The sequence below is a fragment of the Muntiacus reevesi genome, chromosome 21, assembly GCF_963930625.1.
Source record: "Muntiacus reevesi chromosome 21, mMunRee1.1, whole genome shotgun sequence".
Classification (NCBI taxonomy): domain Eukaryota; kingdom Metazoa; phylum Chordata; class Mammalia; order Artiodactyla; family Cervidae; genus Muntiacus; species Muntiacus reevesi.
In genome coordinates this window covers 49,505,503-49,530,983 of record NC_089269.1, presented here as the reverse complement: position 1 = coordinate 49,530,983, position 25,481 = coordinate 49,505,503, and the positions used below count along the sequence as shown (strand labels likewise).

General features: G+C 38.0%; 1 protein-coding gene across 2 annotated transcripts in view; it reads left to right on the top strand.

Moving 5' to 3' along the window:
* SYNJ1 (synaptojanin 1) overlaps nucleotides 1-25,481 on the top strand; it is an 88,869-nt gene that overhangs the window by 42,102 nt on the left and 21,286 nt on the right. For both annotated transcript variants that reach the window (XM_065913848.1, XM_065913849.1), the window contains exons 11-22: nucleotides 567-719; nucleotides 3,215-3,380; nucleotides 9,581-9,772; nucleotides 11,819-11,903; nucleotides 14,924-15,064; nucleotides 16,101-16,293; nucleotides 16,530-16,688; nucleotides 17,845-18,001; nucleotides 18,580-18,697; nucleotides 18,797-19,012; nucleotides 21,465-21,543; nucleotides 23,630-23,792. In XM_065913848.1, the coding sequence (XP_065769920.1) occupies nucleotides 567-719; nucleotides 3,215-3,380; nucleotides 9,581-9,772; nucleotides 11,819-11,903; nucleotides 14,924-15,064; nucleotides 16,101-16,293; nucleotides 16,530-16,688; nucleotides 17,845-18,001; nucleotides 18,580-18,697; nucleotides 18,797-19,012; nucleotides 21,465-21,543; nucleotides 23,630-23,792 (1,822 nt within the window). The remainder of the gene's footprint in view (nucleotides 1-566; nucleotides 720-3,214; nucleotides 3,381-9,580; nucleotides 9,773-11,818; nucleotides 11,904-14,923; nucleotides 15,065-16,100; nucleotides 16,294-16,529; nucleotides 16,689-17,844; nucleotides 18,002-18,579; nucleotides 18,698-18,796; nucleotides 19,013-21,464; nucleotides 21,544-23,629; nucleotides 23,793-25,481) is intronic.

Sequence of the window (25,481 nt, the reverse complement as noted above, 5' to 3'; positions counted from 1 at the left end):
TAACCTTAATTACCCAAACATATAGAACCAAATGCAAAAATTAAAGAAACTTATATATATTTTTAAATAAACTAAATATATTTCTCTGCTCCAGTGGGTGCTGTTGCATAATTATTCTTTTAGGTGAACAGGATAAACTAGTCTGATTTATAGGAACATTTTTTTTTCTTCTTTTGGTCCCACGGCTTGTGGGATCTTAGTTCCCCAACCAGGAATTAAACTCAGGCCCTTGGCAGTGAAAGCAAGGAATCCTAACCACTGGACTGCCAGGGAATTCCCTAAAGGTTTGGGACATTTTTAAAAGCTTAATATCATTTAACCAGAAAAAGTTCTTGTTACTACAAGGATTGAGTACTGAGTTACCCGTAGGTTTCATTGATGTGATAGTTACTTTAGAAATTGGCATGGGGGGAAATAACAAAGCCTAGTAAACTTGAATTTTCAGAATCCAGACCCACAACATCCTGTAACTATAAATTTTTGGTTTGCTTCTGGTAGTTCTTAAAAGGTCACATCGTAAAGAATGTATTTATATACTTATAAAAGTTTCTTTTCTGCTATTTTAGATGCTGACTAAACAGTTGGAAGCTCTTGGTTTAGCTGAAAAGCCTCAGTTGGTGACTCGCTTTCAAGAAGTTTTTCGATCAATGTGGTCTGTGAATGGTGATTCAATAAGTAAGATTTATGCCGGAACTGGAGCCCTTGAAGGAAAGGCTAAGGTAGATCTAGATTATAAAAGATCCTCTTTTTTCTTCTTTAATAAAGCTTTAAATGAACTCTTTTAGTAGTTTTTTTTTAAAGGTATCTGTTTTAGAATTATGTTTCATCATGTTTTTATGTCCTCTTTATTACCTCCTTCCCTAATGGATACTAATGATTGAATGGATAGTTATTTCCCTAGGTTTGAGAGGTATATTTGTATGAGATATTTAGTTGTTTAGTGATAATCTACTAGGCTTACATATGTATTACTTCCAATTTTTTTAATGATTTTTCACTTGCATATGTGTTTTAATTTTTATACTGTTTATTTTGATTAGAAATATGTTTTTTTTAAGCCTTTGCTTTTCTTTTCTTTTCTTTTTTTTTTTTTTTTGTCACACAGGGTAGTATGTGGATCTTAGTTCCCTGGATCAGGGATCAAACGCAGGCCCCTGTAGTGAAAGTGCAGAGTCCTAACCCCCAGATTGCTACGGAATTACCCAAAATATGTTGTTGTTGTTGTTTTTTAATTAGGGCCGTCTTTGGTGGCCCAGTGGTTAAGATTCCATGCTTCTAGTGCAGTGTGCATGGATTCCATCCTTAGTTGGGGAACTAAGATCCCACAGGCTGTGCAGCACAACCATAATTAAAACAAAAGTTCCCCCTTCCCCAAATAATAGTCTTACCAATAAAGGGTGTTATATTTGATTTGTGTCCCCAGTACTTGCCACAGTACATACAGTTGGATAGATGTGTGACAAGTGCTAGATGGACAAATAAATCAATGGGTAGTTTATGCAACACCACCTATGAACCCAATGCTACTAGGGCTGAAGTTTTTCATCTTTTTCTTATCTTCCTTGACAAGGAGCCTGTCAAAATGTGCCTTTGCAAGTATGAGGTGTGGATGTAATTTGTATGTCATCATTATTTTTTATTTGCTGGTATTACCTACAGACTGCTTCTGCTTTAGTGTTTGTCCCTTACTGAGGGACTTTAGGTACATACTTGAAATATTTTTCATTATTGACCTTAAATATTGACCTTTTATGGCTTCTGGATTCAGCTGAATTTATAAATGTACTACAACCTTACAGTTTCTCAAATTATCCCGGGAATAGAAACAGAGGCATTTACCACTTGTATAGTTTCATATTTAGTCTCTTCAGTATAGCAGCTGAATTTCATCATCTCAAAGCCTTCTGTTTTCCACCTCTTCCTCTTCTTCTGTGTCTCATAAAATGCCACGCCTCTGTTCAGAAGTATTGGCCTTAGCTGCAAAGTTCCTTTTGTTCAACTCAGAAATAATTTGTATTGACATTTACAAATATTTACTTCTTAAATGGTCCCTATTTTAAAAAACCTGATGTTGTTAAACTTTCATGTATTCCTTTTTAAATAAACAATATAATTCTTGCTTTTAAACCTGATTCTCTACAACGATTGCTTAAAATATTCTTTTATGTTCTGCCTCTTTGTTTCTGCAGTTGACTATCTATGTACAGAGGTTATATTTTCAGTGATCTTTTCTAACAAACTAGATATGAAGTTTTATGTATTAAATATACTAGTCTGAATTGACCTGAAATCTAACATCTGAACTGCTCTTTCTTTTCCTTTCTCTGGGTTCCTTTTGATTAATTGCCTGATAATGTGAATGGTGAGTCTCTTTTTTTAAATAATGTCATTTACATTCATTTTATGGAAGGAAATAGCATTTTTAAGCCTCAAATTCTTGTTACTTCTTTGAGAAATAAAAATTACATATTGCAAACTAAAGGTTTTTTTTGACAGTTTTTAACTTTTTTTAACAGTTATCAAAATAATGTAAGGTTAAAATATCTTTACAGTAACTAACATACCTGAGTGAAATATACATTCATTAGAAGTTAACAATCAGCTCTCTCACTGTAGGAATTGGCATACATTTTGTATTTTCATATTTACATAGGCAAAATGAGCTAAAATAAACAACTGTAGTTTTTGTGTTATAGGCTACACCTTCATTCTCATATTCAGTTTTGTTTTTAACTAATATAAGTTACTTGGGAGCAATTTCAGTTTTATTTTTCTACTGTTAGTGTACTTTGAAGTTTTTCTGAGAACATGGAAATGCACTGTGTCCTCCTTTATCTCCTCTGCTTCTCCCCACCCATCCCATCCATCCCCAAGCCTAACAGTTACAGTGGAAGAAGTGATTTCCTTGTCTTGAATAAGAACATTTCAGTCTGTTTCCTTTCCAGTAAACAGTTACACACGTTTACTGCTCTAGATGTCATCAGTGGATGCAGTTGTGGCACTGAGCCTCTTCTGTCTCTCTGCAGTGCTATTATCCAAAAGAGGGAAGGAAACAGTGACAATGTGCCAATTTAATGTGACGGTTTGATATTCAGAATGGAATGATAAGGTCCTTCTTACTACAGTGAAGTCATATACAACTTATCTAAAGTTTCAGAATACCTACTGAGTGAAAACAATTTAGAATGAAAGTCCATGCTTTTTTCCCCAACAGGCTGGAAAGTTAAAAGATGGTGCTCGTTCAGTTAGTAGAACAATTCAGAATAACTTCTTTGACAGCTCCAAGCAAGAAGCAATTGATGTTTTGCTCCTGGGAAATACTCTAAATAGTGATTTAGCTGACAAAGCTCGAGCCCTTTTAACTACTGGAAGTTTGCGTGGTAGGCGTACTTACTTTATATTTTACTTTATGTTGTCTATATTCCTTCTAAAAGTCCAAGAGGTGAATATAAACTTATTTCCATATGTGCTTTCTAGTTTGAATTGATTAAGATAGTTTTTTGAAGGAATTTCTATCAATGTAATTTTCCAAAATTCCCTTCTCCAAAGGAAGTTTGATTCTCCTAAAATATTTATAGCATTAGCAGAATTATTAAGCTGTAAACTGAAGCCCATGCATGTTTTCTTTTATAGATTATGATTGAGGGGGAAAATGATTTAAATATTGCAAACTTTATTTAAGGCAAGATTTCATAAAATATTCAACTAGTACTTTCAGTATTCAGTAACCTAATTATGTAGAAAGCATTGGTTTATTGAAAAAGCAACACCTATTCTGATTATTTTACTAATCACCACCCCAGATGTTTCTATAACTTGGTCTTACTTTTTAATTGCTGCTGTTTGAGTAAGCTTTAAATCATATTAATAATTTTAAAATGTTGCTTATTATTGGACATTGTCATCCCCAGTTTTAATATTTGACATAAAATATATGTCAGGCTTTCAGAATAGCTGTTGATTTTTCACTGTGTTTCTTTAAAACCAAAAGAATTTGAGCTCATGTCAGTGAGCATATTAAGCAGGATCATGAGAAAACTCAATATGCATTGTATTAACTTATTAAATTAGACTCCCTTAATTTCATTTTTTTTTTTCCTATTTTAGCTTTCCAGCACTCGGAACATTTTTTTTTACTTCTTCTGTTATCCCCCAAAAGAACCCTTTCAGTTTTCCCTGTTCAACTAGGAGAAATTGTTCCTGAAATAACCTCCTCATGGGTTATCACTTGTTATCATGGATTCTTTCAGAATTCTGCATGGTGCTGAAGGTAGTTAATTACAGTCAGCTCCTCAGGGATCTGTGAATAGGCTGGGGGACTGAAATCTACTAAAGCTCTGAAAACCTGAATCTGATCATAGCTACTGCTGTTGACTTCAGACTTTCTTCTGCCTTCCAGCAGTAGATACTGACTCGTTTGCGTCTTATCACCTCTTTCCACCCGTGCCTGCTTTGATATGGAGGCATTAATCAGCAACCACTGAAAGTAAGCTATTGAAGGAAAGAGAAGTGAGGGACCTGAATAACTCCCAGACTTGATCATTAGTTTTTTAGTTTCCTGCACATTTTACTGTGTGAAAAACGTACCCTTAGAGAACAGTACAATCAGTTCCACTATAGCTCTTTTTCTCAGAATGAGAATTTATTCCAACAGGGATGCTATGTCAGGAAAAATTGTGAGTATAACGCCAATTCTGTAGTAGTTCATGCATGATTTCACTGGTAATAGTAGTGCTAGGGAAATGCAGAAAGCTGCACTCAGAGGAACTGAGGTGGATAGAAATATACAAAACACACACATACATGTGCATAGACCTCTCCCTCCCTCTGTTCACCAGCTGTGTGATGAGCCAGATCCTCCCATATCTGATGTCACAACTTACTTTCCAGTTTCGGAGAACCCTTCTTCCAGCATTCACAATTGCTCACAAGCACAGTCCTCTTCCTGCCCATTTCTCTAAGCAAACCTCAAGTCTTTTTCAAGATAGAGTACCATATGTTAGATGTATTTGTCCATTCCTTAACTGTTTAACATGTATCGGGTTCTGCTGCTGTTTTTATAGCAGGTCCCTATTTTGGCACAGCATTGCTGAAATGTTTGAATGTTGTGCCCAAACCCACATATTTTTGCCATAAACCCCGTGCCTGTAGGAATTTGCACCATCTTGCATAACATGGTCATTCTGTTGGAATGTATGTGTTTTTTTAATAACTGAATTGATTGTACCTGTCAGCTGGTTAGTCCCAGAAAGAATACTCCAAGGTGTGCGTTAGGCCTGTATCTGCAATATTTCAGTGTCTTCCAGCCTCTTAGGTTTTCAGTTTATATTCTCCCTCAGAAGTATGTGCACTTGCACACTCAACAGACATACATATGGGACCGGCCTGGAAAGCAGGCCTAGAACCTTCTGATTGTGAAACTCTGCACATCACTATGTCCCTGTAGGATTTTTCTTAGATACAGTGGGTTTACATCAGTTATTGTCATTTATTTTATCTTTGGTATCCTTCAGCCATCAAAAAAAAATTGTCGTCAAATTAAATCAAAAGAAAAAAATGAAGCTGTTTGAGGTTTTGTCATAATACTCTAGACTTCAACTATAACTTACTATGTTACTAATGATTCTTTGTTTTCTTCTTGATGCATCCATAGTTTCTGAACAGACATTACAGTCAGGTACAGTATAGAAAATCAACCTGTCAATAAATGCAACTTTTATCTCAATTTTTTTTTAAAAAGTGGATGTTGTATATAAATAGAGCCACAAATAAATGGAAACTTTATTTTGCCCTCTGATTCTGACAGGATAAATTGATGCTTTGTTTTAATCTGAGAAAAAAATTTTAAGTTTGAGAAAACAGAGTACTTCATTTAGAAGGAGCTATGGCAAGCTCTTTGTCTTCTTGTAGTAAGTGCTTAATTTCAATTAAATATGGGTCATCTAGTTTTAACTTTACTTTCACATTTCAGTGAACAAACATTATTAGTATTATATTTTACCCTTTATTGTTGTTTAGTCGCTAAGTCATATCTGACTCCTTTACGACCCCATGGACCATAGCCCACCATGTTCTTCTGTCCATGGAATTTCTCAGGCAAGAATATTGGAGTGTGTTGCCATTTCCTCCAGGGGATTTCCCAGCTCAGGGGTTGAACCTGCATCTCCTGCATTATCAGGAGGATTCTTTACCACTGAGCCACCAGGGAAGTCCTGGAAAAAACCTAGATGTGACTGTTACAGATGAATGTCAAAGTACTACCTGTGATATTTACAACTACTCAGTAGTGCTTATCACACACACAGCATTTTAAAAAAGAGATTGACTCATTTTCTCTTATGGTGTGTGAAATATTTTCTGAAACTGGAAGACCTGCACTAAAATATGATCTGAAATCTTTTAAAAAGCATTAAGATTGCTAGCAAAGTTAGAAGAGCCAAGTGTGTAAGACCTAAAGGTCTTATTTTTCTTGTCATTCCAATTCTTAAAACTCTCATACCTTTATTCTCTGGACAAGGTTTATGATCTTGTCTTTAAACTTTAATCTGTGGTGAAAGGAACTCTTGCCAGAAACTTTGCTGAAAAGATATCTTTTCTTCCCTTCACTTAAGATTTGTTTCACTTAATTATTTTTGTGAGTGTTTTAAGACACTATGGGTGAGTTTTTTGAGAAGATGAAGGAAGAGAGCACTTGTATTTATTTTTGAATTAACATCATGAAATCCATTTTCTGAAATGATACATTTAGGGAAGGGCACCTGTTTGAGCAGAGACACATTTCTTTCTGCACATTAAGGTGCCAACCAGTTTTTTAAGAAAAGAATAAACTAGGAATTTTAAAACTTTTTACCCCATTTTATAAACTGACTTTAGTAGCTTACTCAACGTAGCGACATATTTTTCTTCACACAATTCATTGTATGTCTTGCTGCATATTTTAAGCTGTTAAATAATTATAGAGCTTGTGTGTTCGTGTAGAAAGGACTGTAAAAGCTGTTTTCATAGTAGTAACAATGGCAGTGACTTCAGTTAGAAAGACCAGTGTTGGTCTGTAGTAATAGAGAAGGATTCTCTATCCAGGTTCAGCCAGCTTTCAGATAGCCACATCAACAGGCCAGAAAAGCAATCTGCGCTCGTTCCCACCAGACACCTCTGTGCAGGTTACCAAACAGCAGGGTTAGAAGTGTGTGCGTGTGCCCCTAGGGACAGAGGATGAGCTTGTCACCTGGGTCTGCAGTTCCTCAGGGGATTCACAGGTCAGACTGCTTTCATTCTAATCCAGACATGTTATTTGCCTTTTTCACTCTTTCTTTCACAAGCCTCCTTGCTGTACCTTGGTATCCATTCCAAAAATAATAATTAATATCATAATAAAATAAGATCACCTGGGGAAAGGTGAAGATCATTTTGATTTCCGTCTCCTCTTGGCAGTTAACCACCCTTTTAAGGGCATATTCTCTATCATTATTAATAGATTGAAGTCCTAGGAAGTTTCTGTTCACTTTAAGTGCCAGGATTTGACTCAATCTAAATGAAATGTAGTTTAGAAGGCAGAAAGTTAGGTGGAAGCCAAAAGGTAGGTGGAGAAGAGAGATTGAGGATTCAAAGTGTATTTCATGTGTATTCCTTTAACCATTATTTACTGAACACTCAGTATGTACCTGGAGAAGGAAATGGCAACCCACTCCAGTACTCTTGCCTGGAGAATCCCAGGGATGGCGGAGCCTGGTGGGCTGCCATCTATGGGGTTGCACAGAGTCGAACATGACTGAAGCGACTTAGCAGCAGCAGCAGTATGTACCAGGCGCTCTTCTAGTCTGGAGATATTGGAGCAAATAAAATAGACCAAAGCTGCTATATAGCACGGGGAACTCAGCTTAATGATCTGTGGTGACTCAAATGGGAAGGAAATCCAAAAAAGAGGGGATGTGTGTATACATATAACTGATTCCCTTCGCTGTAGGGCAGAAACTGACACAACATTATAAAGCGACTATTGGGGCTTCCCATGTGGTGCAGCAGTAAAGAATCCGCCTGCCTATGCAGGGGGCACAAGAGACTCGGGTTCGATCCCTAGGTGGGGAAGATCCCCTGGAGGAGAAAGTGGCAATGCGCTCCAGTATTCTTGCTTGGAAAATTCCATGGGCAGAGGAGCCTGGTGGGCTATAGTTGCAGAGAGTCAGACATGACCGAGCACATACACTCACACACCCCAATAAATAAATAAAATGAAAGGATGTTCATTCTATGAGTGTTAGTCACTCAGTCGTGTTCTACTCTGTCACCCCATGGACTGTAGCCCGCCAAGCTCCTCTGTCCGTGGAATTCTCCAGGCAAGAATACTAGAGTGCGTTGCCATTTCCTACTCCAGGGGATTTTCATGACCTTGGGATTGCACCCAGGTCTCCTGCATTGCAGGCAGATTCTTTACTGTCTGAGCCACAGAACTATCATATTATCAAGCATATCCTCTTCTGGATATATATTTGCATACTGAAGTGGGTAGCCATTCCCTTTTCCAGGGGATCTTCTTGACCCAGGGATCAAACCCAGGTCTCCTGCATTATAGGCAGATTCTTTTACCATCTGAGCTACCAGGGAACCTCCATTCATTCTGGTTCCCCGCCACAAAAAATAAAAATGAGATTGACCAACATTTCTGCCCTCATGGAGCTTCCATTTTCGGTGAGGGCTGACAGTTAACTGGATAAATAAATAAAATGCATAGTTTGTACATGGTAATAAACACCATAGAGAAAAGTAAAGCAGGGAGCCGATATGGACAGTAAGAGACAGAATGCACATTTTAATAAGCTGATCAGGAAAAGCCTCACTGCAGAGTTGATGCCTGCAGGCAGTGAGGGAAGAATGTTTCGAGCAGTGGAAGCAGCCAGTGCAGAGGGGGTCCAGGGCCAGAGCAGTGAGTGAGCAGAGCTGGGATGGCAGCTGAGGGTAGAAAGGCAGGGCAGGTTGTCTGGGGTCTTGTAGAACATTGTGAAGACTTGGTGTCACCTCTGAGCTGGGAGGCTTTTAGTAATGCCTTCGTTCTCCAGAATCTCATTATTGTCCGTGGTTTGTGTTTGTATCAGGGAGCTGTTTTTCATCAAGCTTCCTGTCCAGTAGCTAGAGTCCTATATGTCATGGTTCTTGAACATGTTTGTTTGGGGAGAAATAACTTATTTTTACTAGGTTTTGAATGAAAGTTGTCTGGAAGTCAGTTGCTATATTCCTTAAAATTTGCAATCTCTGATTTTGTGTATCATAAAATGATGTACTATTTCACTGTAACTACAAGAACTGTTTTGCATGTTTTATGTTGCTGCATTAACTTTGTAATAGTTTTTTTTACTTGGGCTGTTGTACTTCACGTAGTTGATATTTTAAAAGTGTGTTGCTTACTTGCATTGTGTTGGACTCTGTGTTCAAAGCTTATCTCTCTTGTGCCTGTGCATGTATTTGATGCTTGTTTGTGCCAACGATGGTAATTGTACTTTCCAGCCATCATTTCTCAGTTATGAAGATCAATTTTTGTAAGTGCTTTCATGCAGCCAAAATTTTGTTGTATTTTGTTTTTGATCAGCATCTTCTAAAGTCCTAAAGAGCATGTGTGAGAATTTCTACAAGTATTCAAAGCCCAAGAAAATTCGAGTATGTGTGGGCACCTGGAACGTGAATGGCGGGAAACAGTTTCGCAGCATAGCTTTTAAGAATCAGACCCTTACGGACTGGCTTCTTGATGCCCCCAAGTTAGCTGGCATCCAGGAGTTTCAAGGTTGGCTTCTTACAATATGGTTTTATTAACCCTGATGTATTAACCTAGAAAACAAATGGGACACTTCACAATATGCATTACTTTATAAAAGAAACTTCTATATATACATTTGAAGACCAACATTCTTCTTAGAGATCAAAACTCTTCAAATCTTAGGTCTTTTGTATTCATAGACCTTTCTCTACTACTTCATAGGAACCCATGGCAAAGTGAGAAATCTTTTCTTTGTTATTTGATTCTCAGAAAATGTAATCCATACATGAGTAGATAACTCTTTTGTGTGTGGGTTTGTGTATTTATTTTTTTAAGATGTGATTTTTTTTCTCCTGTTTTTATTCTTTAAACTGATGCATAGCAAATTTATTTTGTGATTGAGGATTTTTCAAACCTAATGTGTTTAATTTTTCAAATATAGTTCTTTATTTGCTAAGATAAGAAATAGGGTAGGTCATGAGTAGGCTTATAAAACTCATTTTGACATTTATTGTCCCTTTATACAGAACAGTACTGATTCATCCTTGTGAAAACTAATCACTGAATTTGGGTACTCTACCACCAAGCTCTTACTAGCCAGTACCAAGCATTAAGCTGAGGATGTTTGTATTAAAATTTTTAACTAGAATCATGGATTTGAGGACTCTTTGCTTAAGTCAACTTGAATCCTTTTTAAAGTGGTACACATTTACCAAGTGTTATTTATGAAGGGGATATGTATAGGAAATACTGTGAGATAATAGATTTTTCTTTTTTAGTTGCCTTTAACCAGTCACACCTTAAACCCTGGGAATTTCCCTAAACTTTTACTAAAATGCCACTTTTCATTTACATTGAACCTAACTTGAAATCGTAGCTGTAGTATTAATAGTAATAACAATAATAAAATAACAGCTAAACTACTATTGTGAGTACTTGACATCTATTCATTTAATCATTATAACAGACCTAATACATAGTCACTGTTAGTATTTCAGTTTCCCAGATGAGGAAGCTGAGACACAGGAAGAGAAGTGACCTGCCCAATGTCATGCAGTTAGCAGTGACAGAGCCAGGATTTGAACTCAGGCAGTTTGCTTCTGGAGTTGTGCCGCACTGCATTTTATGTGTGAACTTGGGCAAGTTGCTTAGGTTCTCCAGAGCCTCAGTTACCTGTCTGTAAATAACAGGTAGATGTAATCTGTCTCATAAGGTGTCTGTAGTAAAAGAGAAGATTCACATGTAAGCCTTGCACATAATAGCAGTCAGTAAACACTTTTAAATTTTTATTCCTCAGTATTTATTCATGGTATTTAAAAGCTCTTTCTCTAGCTGTTTGTCCCATTTCTGAATGCTTGGGCCACCCAGACTACCCTGGGCTTGCTTATCTAAAGCAGCTCTGTTCTCTTTTGGTCAGCAATGGGAGAGCTAATGGCTAGAAGAGTGGGGTTGATCTGAAGCCCTGACTTCCCATTTTCCTAGACTGCTTCCACCTAGGAATTTCCAAATTAAAGTGTAAAATTCCCTCTCAACTGTTTTCTCTAATTTGAGTTGGTTACTCACCCACCTTATTGTTTGTGCTCTTTCTGAAAGATTTCTTGGTGGCTAAAGAAGAAGGGGATTTATGTATACTTAGGGTTGATTTGCGTTGTTGTACAGCAGAAACCAATACAACATTGTAAAGCAATTATCCTCCATTTAAAAATAAATAATAAAAAAATGTTTATCCATTTGGATTCACCTTAAATTTAGCCTTTGAGAAGCAGCGTGTTTCTCTGTTGTCCGTAGTTCAAACTTTAGTAAGAGTTCTTTCAAAAATGATTTCTGAAAGGACTTAAGAATCTTCAAGAATAATAGTCTTCAAGAAAAGCAAACTTAGGTCACCTAAATAGAAATTGAAAGTAATTTTGTCCCCCTCATGGTTTTTTGCCTTTAATTTGCTTTTGGTTAAACTTGAAACACAAAAATGGACTTGTATGAGATCTGATGTTCATCTTAGTTCTGTTGGGGTAGGGAAGTTGCCATTTAACTAAGGCCATCTTTTAAAAGCCTTTCTTGGATGCTTCATTTTAGATAAAAGAAGTAAACCAATGGATATATTTGCAATTGGTTTTGAGGAAATGGTAGAGTTGAATGCTGGAAACATTGTGAATGCAAGGTAAGCCAGCCAGGTAACATACAGGGAAACTTTCTAGTTGATGAGCATGGGGGGCAGCTAACTAAGTACTTATTACAAGGATAGATAAAAGATAATATATGTGAAGATGCTTTTTAAACTGTAGTTCAAATAGTAGTTCTCAAACTTTTTGGTTTCAGGTCTTTCTCCACTCTTAAAAATGTTGAAAATCTTATAGAACTTTTATTTATGTGGTTTTATCTCTTGATATGTATCACATTAGAAATTAGAGACAAAAATTTTTAAACATTCAGTTCATTTAAAAATAACAATAATAAACTCATTACATGTTAACAAAAGTAACACATTTTTTTTTTTCTGAAAAGTAACTATTTTCCAAAACAAAAATTTACTAAAAGGGATGGCATTGATTGATAGCTTGCAAATCTATTTAGTCTGGTTTAAGATGGCTGGGTTGTCACATCTACCTCTGCATTAGTCTGTTGCAGTATGTTGTTTTGATTGAAATATATGAAGAAAATCACATAAATATGTAGTTGGAAACCAAAATATTTTAATAGCCTTTTTAGATTATTTCTTCTCTGATAATACTCAGCAAATAGTCATTTTTAACGGTTAGTTACAGTGTGGAATCTGAAACCATAGTGATAAACTTTTTGTGCTCAGTTATACTAAAACATCGGTCTGTCTTTTAGCCTTGCATGATTTTGACACATCATTCATTAGGCATTTGGAACATATTAGTTTACTGAATTATGTAATCTTTAAGATTTTGATACATATCATTATACAATATCAAAATATCATATTGGTTAATTTCATCACCAAATTAATTTCATCTCTTCAGCAAATTCTTCAAGTATTGGGAAGCTGTCAAGATCACAACAGCAAATACAGGTTTATCAAAATTCCCCCTTTTTCTTCAAAATGTAAATTTTTTTATTAGAAATATACACCATGGGTCATGTCCCTTGAAAACACAGGCATGGTTGAAAACATGTGTGCCAGATAATCTAAATCTGAATAACAATAGTATGTCTGTCACTAGTTATTCCAAGTAAAAATTGTATTCTATAAAAAAAAGTGGCATTTCAGCTCTGACCTCAGACTTGAGTGCTTTTTTCTGAAACAGCCATCGTGTATGTGTTCATTGTGCAGCAAAAGTGGTTGGTTTGTATTTTTTCCATTCATTATGCAGAATACTAAAAAGATGGGCTTCTAGGATTGAGCTTTGACAAAGTTAGTAATGTTTACTGCTTCATCAGAATGTTCTTAGGTGAAATGGCTGTTTGTGCTTGCTGTTGGAGGTTCTTGGGGTTTCCCTGTTGGCTCAGACAGTAAAGAATCTGCCTGCAATGCAGGAGACCCAGGTTTGATCCCTGGTTTGAGAAAATCCCTTGGAGAAAGGAATGGCAACTCATTCCACTATTTTTGCATGGGAATTCCAATGGACAGAGGAGCCTGGAGGGCTGCAGTCCGTGGAGTCACAAAGAGTGGGACGCGTCTTGGGCACAAACTTAATTACTCTGAAAATGTATAAAGAGAAAGACAAGCATTTTTCCTACCTTCTTTGTATAAACATGTTTCATAATAACTGGATAGTTGATAAAAGCTCTTTACAGAAGAATTCCAATTCATTACAAATGCCCATGGAATGCTGAAATTATGAAATCAACATGTTGTAACCTCTGTTGATGGAGAAGGAAATGGCAACCCACTCCAGTATTCATGCCTGGAGAATCCCATGGACAGAGGAGCCTGGCAGATTATGGTCCATGGGGTAGCAAAGAGTCAGACACGATTGAAGCAACTTAGCACGCAACCCCTGTTGAAATAATGGATCTAGGCAATGATCATCAGTTGATGTTAAAACCTTACAGAAGGATCAGTGGAGGAGCTTCTTTATAAGGACTTAATTGTCACAGTCTGAACAGCCCATTAGATGTAATATCTCAGAGATTACATGCTTCCTGCTGTGATGCAAGGCTGACTATACCACCATGAGGTTACTTTTGCCAAAACAAATCAATAAAATTGAATCACGCTTCTGTAGTTACCAGTTTAAAACAAAGCTGACAGAAGTACAAGGTATCTTGAAGACACATCAGGCAAATCCAGACTGTTAAACATCTTGCAGACAAATAATCCAGCTTCTTAAAACATAAAGAGCATTAAAAAAGAGGATGGGACAAGCCGAGAGACAGTTAAAGACTGAGAAGGACCTGAGGAGGCAACCAGCACATGCAGTGTGTAGACCTTGTTTGGACCTTGTTTTACAGAAACCAACTCTAAGAAACTGGTTTTTTTAGATAACAGGGAAATGTAAGTATGACCTCAGTATTATATGATATTGAGGAAGTGTTAATATTTAAGTGTGATAATGGCCTTTTGATTACAGAAAAATAAAAATCCTGTTGCATTAGTGATGCTTAGTAAAGCATTTTTGGGTGAAATGGGTAACTTTTTCTCAGATTTTTCGTAAAATATTCCAAGATTAGAAAAAGGGGTGGGGAGTTATGGAAGAAGAAGGATTGGCAAAATGTGGATAATTGTTGAAGCTGGGTATATGGTGGTTTATTTTATGATTATCTTTTTTGTATATGTTTAAAATTTTCCATAATAAGTTTTTAAAGAGATATTATAATTCATAGAAATAAGAAAAAGGGGAAAAATGTATCTGGAAGCATGTTCTTCTCTAGTATCCTAATGAATATATAAGGAAAAAATAAAGTGTACAAGCTTGAGATTACTCACACAGTGAGCACTTATTTAATAAGAAAGCTCAAATTTTCTTTGTAAGGGAGTCATAGGATAGACATTTGACGTGTGATGTTCTTTTGGCTCAGTTTTCGGTTTTCCTTTTTTAAAGGAGACAAAAACACCCAGCCTGCATAAAGATTTCACTGTTGGTGTGGATTTCGTGATGTCACTAATTTTATTAAATTTGGGCATATAAAGGTATAATTGATAACTGTCCTACAGAAATAGACTGTATTACTGTCACCGTCTTTTTGAAGATTCCCTTGTTAATTTTCTGGTAGCACAACAAATCAGAAACTCTGGGCTGTGGAACTTCAGAAGACCATCTCCAGAGACAACAAGTATGTGCTGCTGGCCTCTGAGCAGTTGGTGGGCGTCTGTCTGTTTGTTTTTATCAGACCACAGCACGCTCCATTCATCAGGTGAGTAGACAGACGGCCCTCCTAAGCTGCCTCCTAACACCAGGTAACCAAGAGGCCTGGTGTATTTGTGGCTTCAGAGAAACACTGACGCATGGTTCTTGTTTTTGAGTGTTCTTTTTTTTTTTTTTTAATTGAAGTGTGGTTGATTTATATGGACTTCCCAGGTGGCTCAGTGGTAAAGAATCCACCTGCCAATGCAGAAGACAGGGGTTCAGTCCCTGGGTCAGGAAGATCCTCTGGAGAAGGAAATGATAACCCACTCCAGTATTCTTGCTTGGGAAATTCCATGGACAGAGGAGCCTGGCGTACTACAGTCCATGGGGTCGCAAAGAGTCAGATACGACTGTGCACGAACATGCACGATGGGTGATAGTTGATTTAAATTGTGTTAGTTTCAAGTGTACAACAAAGTGATTCAGTTATGCATTTGTGTGTGTATATATATATACACAAACACACATATATATATTCTTTTTCAGATTCTTTTCCCTTATAGGTTATTACAAAAAATTAAGTATGGTTCTCTGTGCTATATAGTAGGTCTTTGTTGGCTATCCATTTTATACGCCCTCTCACTCGCGCCTTCCCTTTGGTAACCGTAAGTTTGTTTTCTATGTCTGTGGGTCTATTTCTGTTTTGTAAATAAGTTCATCTGTATCATTAAGGAGTATTCCATTGTATTTATGTACCACATCTTCTTTATTCATTCATCTGTCAGGAACATCTAAGTTGTTTACATGTCTTGATATTGTGAATGGTGCTGCAGTGAACATTAGGGTGCATGTGTTTTTTTCAAATTATAGTTTTCTCCGGCCATATCCCCAGGAGTGGAATCCCTGGATCACATGGTAACTCTTGTTTAAATATGTTCTTGATTAAAGGATTGCTTATAGTTTCTCTCCACTATTTCACAGGCTTCCCTACAAAGTGACCATGATGTATAGTGTTGTAATTGTGTAATAGACATTCCTTATTTCTTACGCACGCAGAACTATTGAAATTTCTGATCTTTGATTTCGAATTCTTCCTTTTAAAGGGATGTTGCAGTTGATACTGTGAAAACTGGAATGGGAGGCGCAACTGGAAATAAGGGAGCAGTTGCAATACGAATGCTGTTCCACACCACAAGCCTCTGCTTTGTCTGCAGCCACTTCGCTGCAGGACAGTCCCAAGTCAAAGAACGAAATGATGATTTTGTAGAAATAGCGCGGAAGTTGAGTTTTCCAATGGTAAACTCTTGCTGCTTGTTTTCGAAAAGGAAGCTTTCTAACGCATTTCAGTTCACCCATGTTCTATATCAGTTTTTGAAAAGGTAGAATAACTCCTAGAAATGTCAGCAAATAGATAACTCCTTGTGTTATTACTGTGGGGTTAAATAAATCAAACTTGGCAGGGGTAAGGCAAAGAAAAAGTTGTAAAACATTTTGTGAATTGATTGTTTGGAATTCTGTCTCTCTGCTTCCAGGGAAGGCTGCTCTTCTCCCATGACTATGTGTTTTGGTGTGGTGATTTCAACTACCGAATCGATCTCCCTAATGAGGAAGTAAAAGAGCTTATCAGACAGCAAAACTGGGATTCTCTTATTGCAGGAGATCAGCTTATCAATCAGAAAAATGCTGGACAGGTATATACATACCTAAGATACTTGCATTGGGAAGAAGGGGATCTTTGATTATGAAAACATACTTTCCCTAAAGTTTTTGTTTTCTTTTTTTTATTTTAACAACCTCTTGGAGTCTATACTTAATAAGTATGTGCTAAGTCACTTCAGTCATGTGACCGTCTTTGTGATACTGTGGGCTGTAGCCCACCAGGCTCCTCTGTCCATGGGATTCTCCAGGCAAGAATGCTTGAGTGGGTTGCCATGCCCTCCTGGGGATTTTCCAGACCCAAAGATCAAACCTGGGTCTGTTATGTCTCCTGCATTGGCTGATGGGTTCTTTACACTAGCACCACCCAGGAAGTCTTTACTAAGTACATATATATATATAGTTTAACAGATAGAAAATTGCCTTCTCTTTTTAAAAAAAGGAAAAAGAAAGGAAAGCTTATAATAATTTCCAGGAGGAAAAGTATATCATATCTCTATAAAATTCACTTTCAAGTAGAAGAATATATTTTTTTTCTTTCAGTAGTAGCAAATTTAAGATCTTACTCATCAAGCCTGTTTGGCTCCTAAGATCTTATGGTAATCTACTCTCATTTTTTGTTATTTATTTATGGCCATGCCATGTGACATGTGGGATCTTAGTTCCCTAACCAGGGATCAAACCTGCACCTTGCCCTGCATTGGAAGTGCAGGCTCTTAACCACTGGACTGCCAGAGAAGTTCCTGGAAGAATTTATTTTAAAAAAATTTTTAGGAAGAGGTGATTGAGGCCACTTGATATGGTACCTTTCTGGTTATCAGACTTAAATTCTGATGGATACCATGTAACCTTCTTAGGCTCCAGTTCCTCTTGAGAATAAGACATCACACAATGTGATTTCCAAAATCCCGTACAGTTCTAAATGTTTGATTGCTCAAAAGTCTGGTGGAATTTCATCGTTCAAGTTTTTGTACTTTGTTTACTCAGATGTTAAATGAGTGAGATGATAAAGCCCGCATCCTAGGTTATTTTGTCTTAAGCCCTGTTCCATTCAGTTAGAAGTGTTCTTCAGAGGCACATAGATTTCATGAGTCTCCAGCACATAATAGACATTTAGTGCATGACTGCCTGAATGAAAACAGAATGTTTTTGCCTTTTTGAAATAACTTCCTTTATGTATGTTTATTTTAGATTTTTAGAGGATTTTTAGAAGGAAAAGTGACCTTTGCTCCAACATATAAATATGACTTGTTTTCTGATGACTACGATACTAGTGAAAAGTGCCGCACCCCTGCATGGACAGACCGTGTCCTCTGGAGAAGACGGAAGTGGCCTTTTGATAGATCAGGTGGACTTCTTCATTTAAATAAGTCAGTGCAGATTTTACAAGGAAGAGGGGAATGATTTAAATATCAGATAAGGCCAAGAGGGCTACATTTTTTTCTCAGCCCAGGTTATCTAGAATAAAATAAATACAATTTAACTATAAAACTTGAGGCCTCTCAGGCTGCTCACACTGAGAGCTTTGGTTCCTCAGTTGCTTCCCGTCAGTGAAGCAGTCACACAGAGACCAGCAGGAAAACGGTCGGTGCACTTAAACAACCGAGCACTAAGTGAGGTTTCTAGCTGGAGTAGCTCAAGCGATCTTGCAAATATTTTGAACTGCTACTTGTCTGTTCAATTATTTGTAAAACTCTGGTCATGAAGTCTCAGAAGTAAAGGCTCATCTTAGTTTTAACTAAGTAAAGCGTAATATGATGACCTTACCAAAAAACCCTGACTTAACCGAGTCTAGACTTCATGCCCATTAGCAAGTGTGTCTGGTATCCCAGCCTCAGGCAACTGAAGCTAGTGAAATGAAGGAGCTCCATGTGGTCTGTCATGCTCAGGTGACTTCTCCTGTGTTTTATTTTATTCTGACTGCAGCTGAAGATTTAGATCTCCTAAATGCTAGTTTTCAAGATGAAAGCAAAATCCTCTACACATGGACTCCTGGCACTTTGCTGCACTACGGAAGGGCCGAGCTGAAGACTTCTGACCATAGGTTTAAGCAATCTCCATATTTCTAATCATGCTTGAAATTTATTTGAAATACATCATTTCTGTAATGTTCCTAACATGTCTCCTTTCCTTTATGCTGAAGGCCTGTCGTTGCCCTGATCGATATTGATATATTTGAAGTTGAAGCTGAAGAGAGGCAAAACGTTTATAAAGAAGTAATCGCAGTTCAGGGTCCACCAGATGGTACGGTGTTGGTCTCAATCAAAAGCTCTTTACCAGAAAATAATTTTTTCAACGATGCTTTGATTGATGAGCTTTTACAGCAGTTTACAAATTTTGGTGAAGTTATACTCATAAGGTGAGTAATGTAAAAAAAAAAAAAAGCAACTCATGATTCACAAATAACGTCTTCTGTATTAAAAATTGCCTTACTTAGTATTTGACTAGTATGTGAGTATTTGGAAATTCCCTGGTAGCTCAGTCAGTAAAGAATCTGCTTGCAGTGCCAGAGACCTGGCTTCAGTCCCTGGGTTGGGAATATCCCCTGGACAAGGAAATGGCAGCCCATGGACTTAACCATCTGCCTTTTGCAGAACCAGATGCCTTTTGCGTTGTTGGAAAAAAATGTTCTCTTCCCAGTGTACAGCAGTTTGGACAAACTGAATAACGTGTGTTTGAATTTATAGGGAAGAGGCGCTGTTAAATTCCTTTCTGTGCTGTTTCATGTGTTTACTGAGGGATGTTTTATAGGTGTTTAGTGGGCAGATCTCTATACTGGGTGCTCTGGCAGACGGAGGAAGAATTGAAGACTCTGTTCCTGTTCGGAATCTAAGAAAGATAGGCGTGTGTGTAATGGCTTCCTTAGAGGTGTTTACCAGAATGGCCCACAGAATGAAGATGGCTTGGTTTCTTGCAGGGTGAGAAGCTTGCCTGAGAATCTTCCTCTCCTTTCTGAGAGTAAATGGGCAAATAGAGAAGAAATTATATTTAGACTTACCTCAAATTGTTTGACAAAGATCTATCCCACAGGTTTAAAATGAAACAAAAAATGTCTAGAGATCTTAAGACTCCAGGAAGTCATGGTGAAATTTCCCAATGACAGTAAGCGTTGCCAAGTATAGAAATGCCGAACCACTGGGAGCATCATGTGGACTGTGTGAGTGGGCAGCACAGAAGCAGATAAATGTCTTTCTGAGCAAGTGTAAACTCTTGCTCAGAGTTTACAGTACTTTTTCCAATGATAACAAGCATTTTGAGGAAAACTTTTGGTTGCAGTTTAACACCGTCAGGGGAGTGGGTAATTTTCCTCTGTTTTGTCTCGTCACAACAAAAATTTGACGCGACGGACATTAAAGCCCTTGGAGTATCACAGATCTTGGGTGGTGTTACAGCTCCCTCAGTTTTATTTAGAAAATAAAGGAAGATACATCCCCGAGGCATAAGGGCATGCTGACCCAAAAGATGGGACGAGAAAAGAGAGAGTGAACTCTCTCTGGGTGAGAGAGAGCCCAGAGTGTCCATAGGGATGAATGCCTGGTGCAGGGCAAGGACCTTCCTGCCTTTTTTCTCGTCTCTAAAGAGCTTGGCATTACTCGGTAGTTAGAATAGGAAAAAGGAGTCCAGAATGGTGGTGGCTAAAAGGCAAGGGAAAAGCCCTCGAAAATAGGATAGAGGAAGGTCCGAGGACCGGAGTGAGGACCCCAGGTAGAACAAACAGCCCTCCTGGCTAGCCCCTTTTACATAGGGCAGGCCCAGGGGCAGAAAAAAACATATAAAAAGAGGATCCGAAGGGCCAGGGGTCTCTCTCTCTTCTGCGCATGCACGCTCGTTCTCTGTCTCTCTGTCTCTTGCGCTCACTCACTGTCTCTGTCTTCTCTTCCCATGTTTTGGGTCGGCATGCCCTCATGTCTCAAGGATGTATCTTCCTTTATTTTCTAAAGAAAACTGAGGGAGCTGTAACAGTGTTCGAGAGCTGTGATGTGCCAAGGACTTTAACATCCGTCGTGTCAAATTTTTGTTGTGACGAGACAGAACCGAGGAAAATTACCCACTCCCCTGATAGTGTTAAATTGCAACCAAAAGCTTTCCCCAAAATGCTTGTTATCATTGGAAGAAGTATTGGTAACAGAACAAGTACTGGTAACAAAAAAAGGATAATGTTATCCTGACATTATAAAAGCATGTGATACCTCCTCACCTAGAATATTCTGATCGTTCCACCTTAAGACCACCAAGGTAGAACAGACAGGGGAGATGCTGAAAGTAAAGGAGGACAGGACTACTATCTCTAAACTGGTCATCACCTTTGGCTTCAGAGTAAGCCAACCGTTAGGGAAGGACTGAAGTCACCATATGTAAATTATATGTAAATCTCTTATTTAGATGGAAATGTAGATGGGGCAGGCTACTTATATTAATTGGGAGAAAGTCTAGAATGCTTCTATCCTATTGAGTAAAAATAGGAAGAAAGTACAAAGCACATTTGGAGTCCCAGAGGCCCATATGTGCTGACAGACAGTTTTAGTAACACTGTATTGGGTTGACCAAAAAGGTCATTTGGATTTTTCCATACCTTCCCCTAGCGAACTTTTTGGCCAACCCAGTATCTAAAGGAATTTGAATTTGAGTGCTTTTAGGGAAAGAGTGCCCTCTACAGGTCACCGCTGGCCCTGTCACTCTCAGGCTTGTATTTTTGCTTCTTGGCGTCTGTAAGTCCTTGCTGATCAGTAATCATTGGACAAGTCGTTGGGCTGGTTATATCTGAGGTACTCATTACGTCTTTTTATTGTTTGTTTTTCTCTTCCTTAAAGATTTGTGGAAGATAAAATGTGGGTTACGTTTTTGGAGGGAAGCTCTGCCTTGAGTGTTCTGAACCTGAATGGGAAAGAGGTAAAGTAGCATTTGTTGAATCTAAACCATTCAGTGATTTAGTGTCTGAAGACTGTGTTTTTAAGATACATGCAGCAAATTATCTAAACGTATTTCGAATATCTAGTTGCATGATGCCTCAGATTACCTAACATCCAACATCCTAATTATTTTTTAACTTTGACAGTCTGAAAAACTAGAAGTAGTATGTCATTTCTGTGTTAAGATTTCAATGGAGAGTTTTTCGATTAACTGGTCTTTTTGTACTTCTCTGGCGAGCTGTTTATGACCTTAGCCTGTGTTCCCCCCGGGGTATTCATCTTTTGAAGCTCCCTTGATGTTAATTCCTTTTCATAGTGTGCTGTACATGTTCTTCCCAGTTCGTCTTGTGACTTTGCTGTGGTTTCACCATATAGAAATTACTGATTTTTAAATTTAATTCCGCCTTTAATATCTTAAGCCTTTCCTCCTCCCATGGTGTAATTAATATTTAAGAGCAGCTCTCAATTTGGCATTCCTTGTCCACTCTTACTCCTTTTTTGAATATTTCTTTTGTCTTTCCCCTGGTCATTTTCCTTGTTTAGTTTTTTTCCTCCCTTCTTTTTCAGCTCTGTCCCTCACCCTCAAGTCTGTGTTATACTTTTAGAAAGTATCCACCCTTAGCTCCTTTAAAAGATTTTCAAAATTATGAAAAAATAATGTTTCTAGAGAACATTTTGAAAGTCAGACATTTCCAAACCTCTCCTCTGTCTTTGTTACTATAGTTGTTTCAGCCCAGATCTTCTAGATACAAGTAGATCAATAGGAACTCTGCCATTTCAGGGGAGAATCTGGAAAAAGTACACAGTGTAAGCAGGGCAAACCTAAAGGATAACCTTCTTGAGCATTTTTTTTCCAGCATCTAAATTTCTTCCTTTTCATTTGGTTCTGGTCTCTGCCAAGTGAATATTCTTGATGAAGTGCATCTTAAGTGGCCATTATAGTGATTGAGGCTTAAGAAGACTTGTTAGTATTCTTTGGTGAATGCATAACAAACGTTGTTGACTTAAAAAAATAAATGGTCCATGAAACCTATTGCCTAGTTCTGACTTCAAACCTCCAGCATGGATGCTAAATTCCTATTAAACACGACTGTGCTGTTCAGGCCAGCAGCTGTCAGCCTTTCCAGACTGTGCCATCAAAGAATTCTGATGTCAGTAGCATTTAAGGAAAGTATTTTTTAATATGACAGGACAGTGTAACTTGATTATAATACATTGATTGTTTTAGACTATACTTTTGTCTAAAAGCTTCGAAACTTTTTAGAAATGTCCATGGGCCAGTTTCACAGATACCAGTCTTTCTGTTTTCCGAATGATTAACTTTTGTTGAAGATTTAAAATGATGTTAGATTTTCTTAAGTATACTTGTGACATTTAAAATGCTGAAAAGTCTAAATGAACAGGAAAGTATTTTAAGAATTTTCTACTATCCTTTCTTTGATTGTCTCATGTGGAAACAATTAATCTGTGGTCAAAAGGAAGTATAAATTTATGTAGCAGAGTTATCAGTGAATTTAGATCTGGCCTGGGAAAGATATTTACTGCAGCAAAGAAAACTTAAATTTGTGTGCATCCTAGAAAAGAAGACCTGAGGTTAGCAGCAATAGGCTGTTTTGCTTTGGCCACACTGTGTGGCTTGTCAGATCTAAGTTCTGAGGTCAAGGATTAAACCTGGACCATGGCAGTGATGGCATCACCGACTCAAGGGTCATGAGTTTGAGCAAACTCTGAGAGATCGTGAAAGACAGAGGAGCCTGGCATGCTGCAGTCCATGAGGTCGCAAAGAGAGTCCCATGACTTAGCAAGTGAAGAACAGCAATGACAGTGAAAGCCTGGAGTCCTAACCACTAGGCCACCAGGAAACTCCCTAACGTAGGTTTTTAAAGGGAGGATTGGGGACATTTGAAACTAGGTGACAATACAGTATATGTGAAATGATTTGTGTTGAATGAATCTAGCTGAGTTAAGCCTAAACTATTGTTATAACTTAAACAGACACTTTATTCCAGGATACTTAATTTTCATGCCAATGAATTTTTAATTTTGTATCTCTTTTACTCAACCAGTTATTGGGTAGGACTATAACAATTACTTTAAAAAGTCCAGATTGGATCAAAACTTTGGAAGAAGAAATGAGCTTAGAGAAAATCAGCGTCCCCTTGCCATCATCAACCAGCTCCACCCTCCTAGGTGAAGACGCAGAGGTCACTGCCGACTTCGATATGGAAGGTCTGCTCATGGAACACATTGACTTCTATCCTTCTAGACAGGTTTCCTTCTCATTAGCAAAGTCTCAGTCTCCAAATTTATCCCTCTCTTTGTTCTTGTAACACTCAGAGAAGTATTAATCAGATTCGGTTTACTTCATATTGTGTGTTTTTTGCTTGTTACTCAGACTTCAGAAGTACGTGCCCTTCTGCCATACAAAGGTCAAGACCTTTACAATAGTTAGTTTATGTCCTTGTGTGATATAAGCACAAAATGGCACTTTTGGTGTGTGGTTTGGTTCCACTGATTGTAGTTAAGGTAGGAGCTCTGTGCAGAAATGAGTTAAAAATATTTACAACCAAAGAGGATATATTTCAAAGTCATTTTAAAAAATTCTTGAAGTGGCTGGGAACACATTTGAAATTGAACCCACTCATGTAGATATAATCATCTCAAGTTTAAGAGTTGGGCCAGGTTATCTTAATATAATAATTTCCTTAAATGTGATTAAGAAATGTATTTGCTTTTTAATGCTATATCTGCTATATCATTTTAACATATTTCCCACTATAATGCATACCTTAGTTTATAAAGGGGCAATATATCATATTGTGATATCCTGTACCTCTAGGTAACACATTTAAGAGTTGAACACCTTAGAAGATCAGCTTGTTTTCACATTTCTCTGTTTATTTGTTTGCTTCGTCCACACGTTTATGCAGTACCTTTTATGTGCCAGTTACATGCTAAGTGCTGGAAATTCAACAGATGGCATCCTTGCCATCCCTGAAGTCACAGCTCAGTGGGTGTTACATACAAGTAAGCAGACAGTGACATCCACACACTCATGAACGGTGCTGCTGTAGTTCTTGGGACAGTCGCCTGACTTAGAGTTGGACAGTTAGGAGAATGTACCCAGAGAAACTGAAATTGGGAATCTGAAGACTGAGTGAGAATCAGATTAAAGAGGATAGAGAGACATGAACCAGGAAGAAGGAATGTGCAGAGACCTAAGGGGTACAAAAGGATCTAAGTAGGTGATGTAGATGTGCTTGTGCAGGAGGAAGGGAAGAAAGAGCAGGAAGAGGAGTAGGTGTGGATGGAAGGTGAATTTGTTTTCTGTTTTGTTTAAAGTATTTATTTGTCTGCACTGGGTCTTAGTTGCAGCATGTGGGATCTTTAGCATGCAGACTCTTAGTTGTGACATGTGGGATCTGATTCCCTGACCAGGGATTGAACCTGGGCCCCTTGCATTGGGAGCATGGAATCTTAGCCACTGGACCAGCAGGGAATCCTGAATTTGGTTTTGAATGTGTTGAAGTTGAGGCATCTTTCGGGTCCAGAAGTAGGCTTTGGGCATGTGGGCCTGGCACTCAGCAGAGAACCCGGAGCTTTGATGTTAGGCAAGGCCCTGCGTTTGGATTTGCTGGGCCAGAAGTCTGATACAGAGATGGGAGAAGACTTCCTGGGATGGAACCAAAGTGCAGACTTTGAAGGACAGGCAGAAGAAGGCTGCCCATAAAAGGAAAAGCAGAAGAAACGATTAGAAATGTCAGAGCCAGGAGAATATAGTGCTTAAAGACCAAGTGAAGAAAAGATGACAAGGAAGAGTGATCTATAGCGTCCTCTGTCGCAGGGCGAGAAGAAGTGAGCGCCACAGCTTGCCCTTTGGGCTTGGAACCAGGGGAGGAAGCTCTTGGTGACATTCGG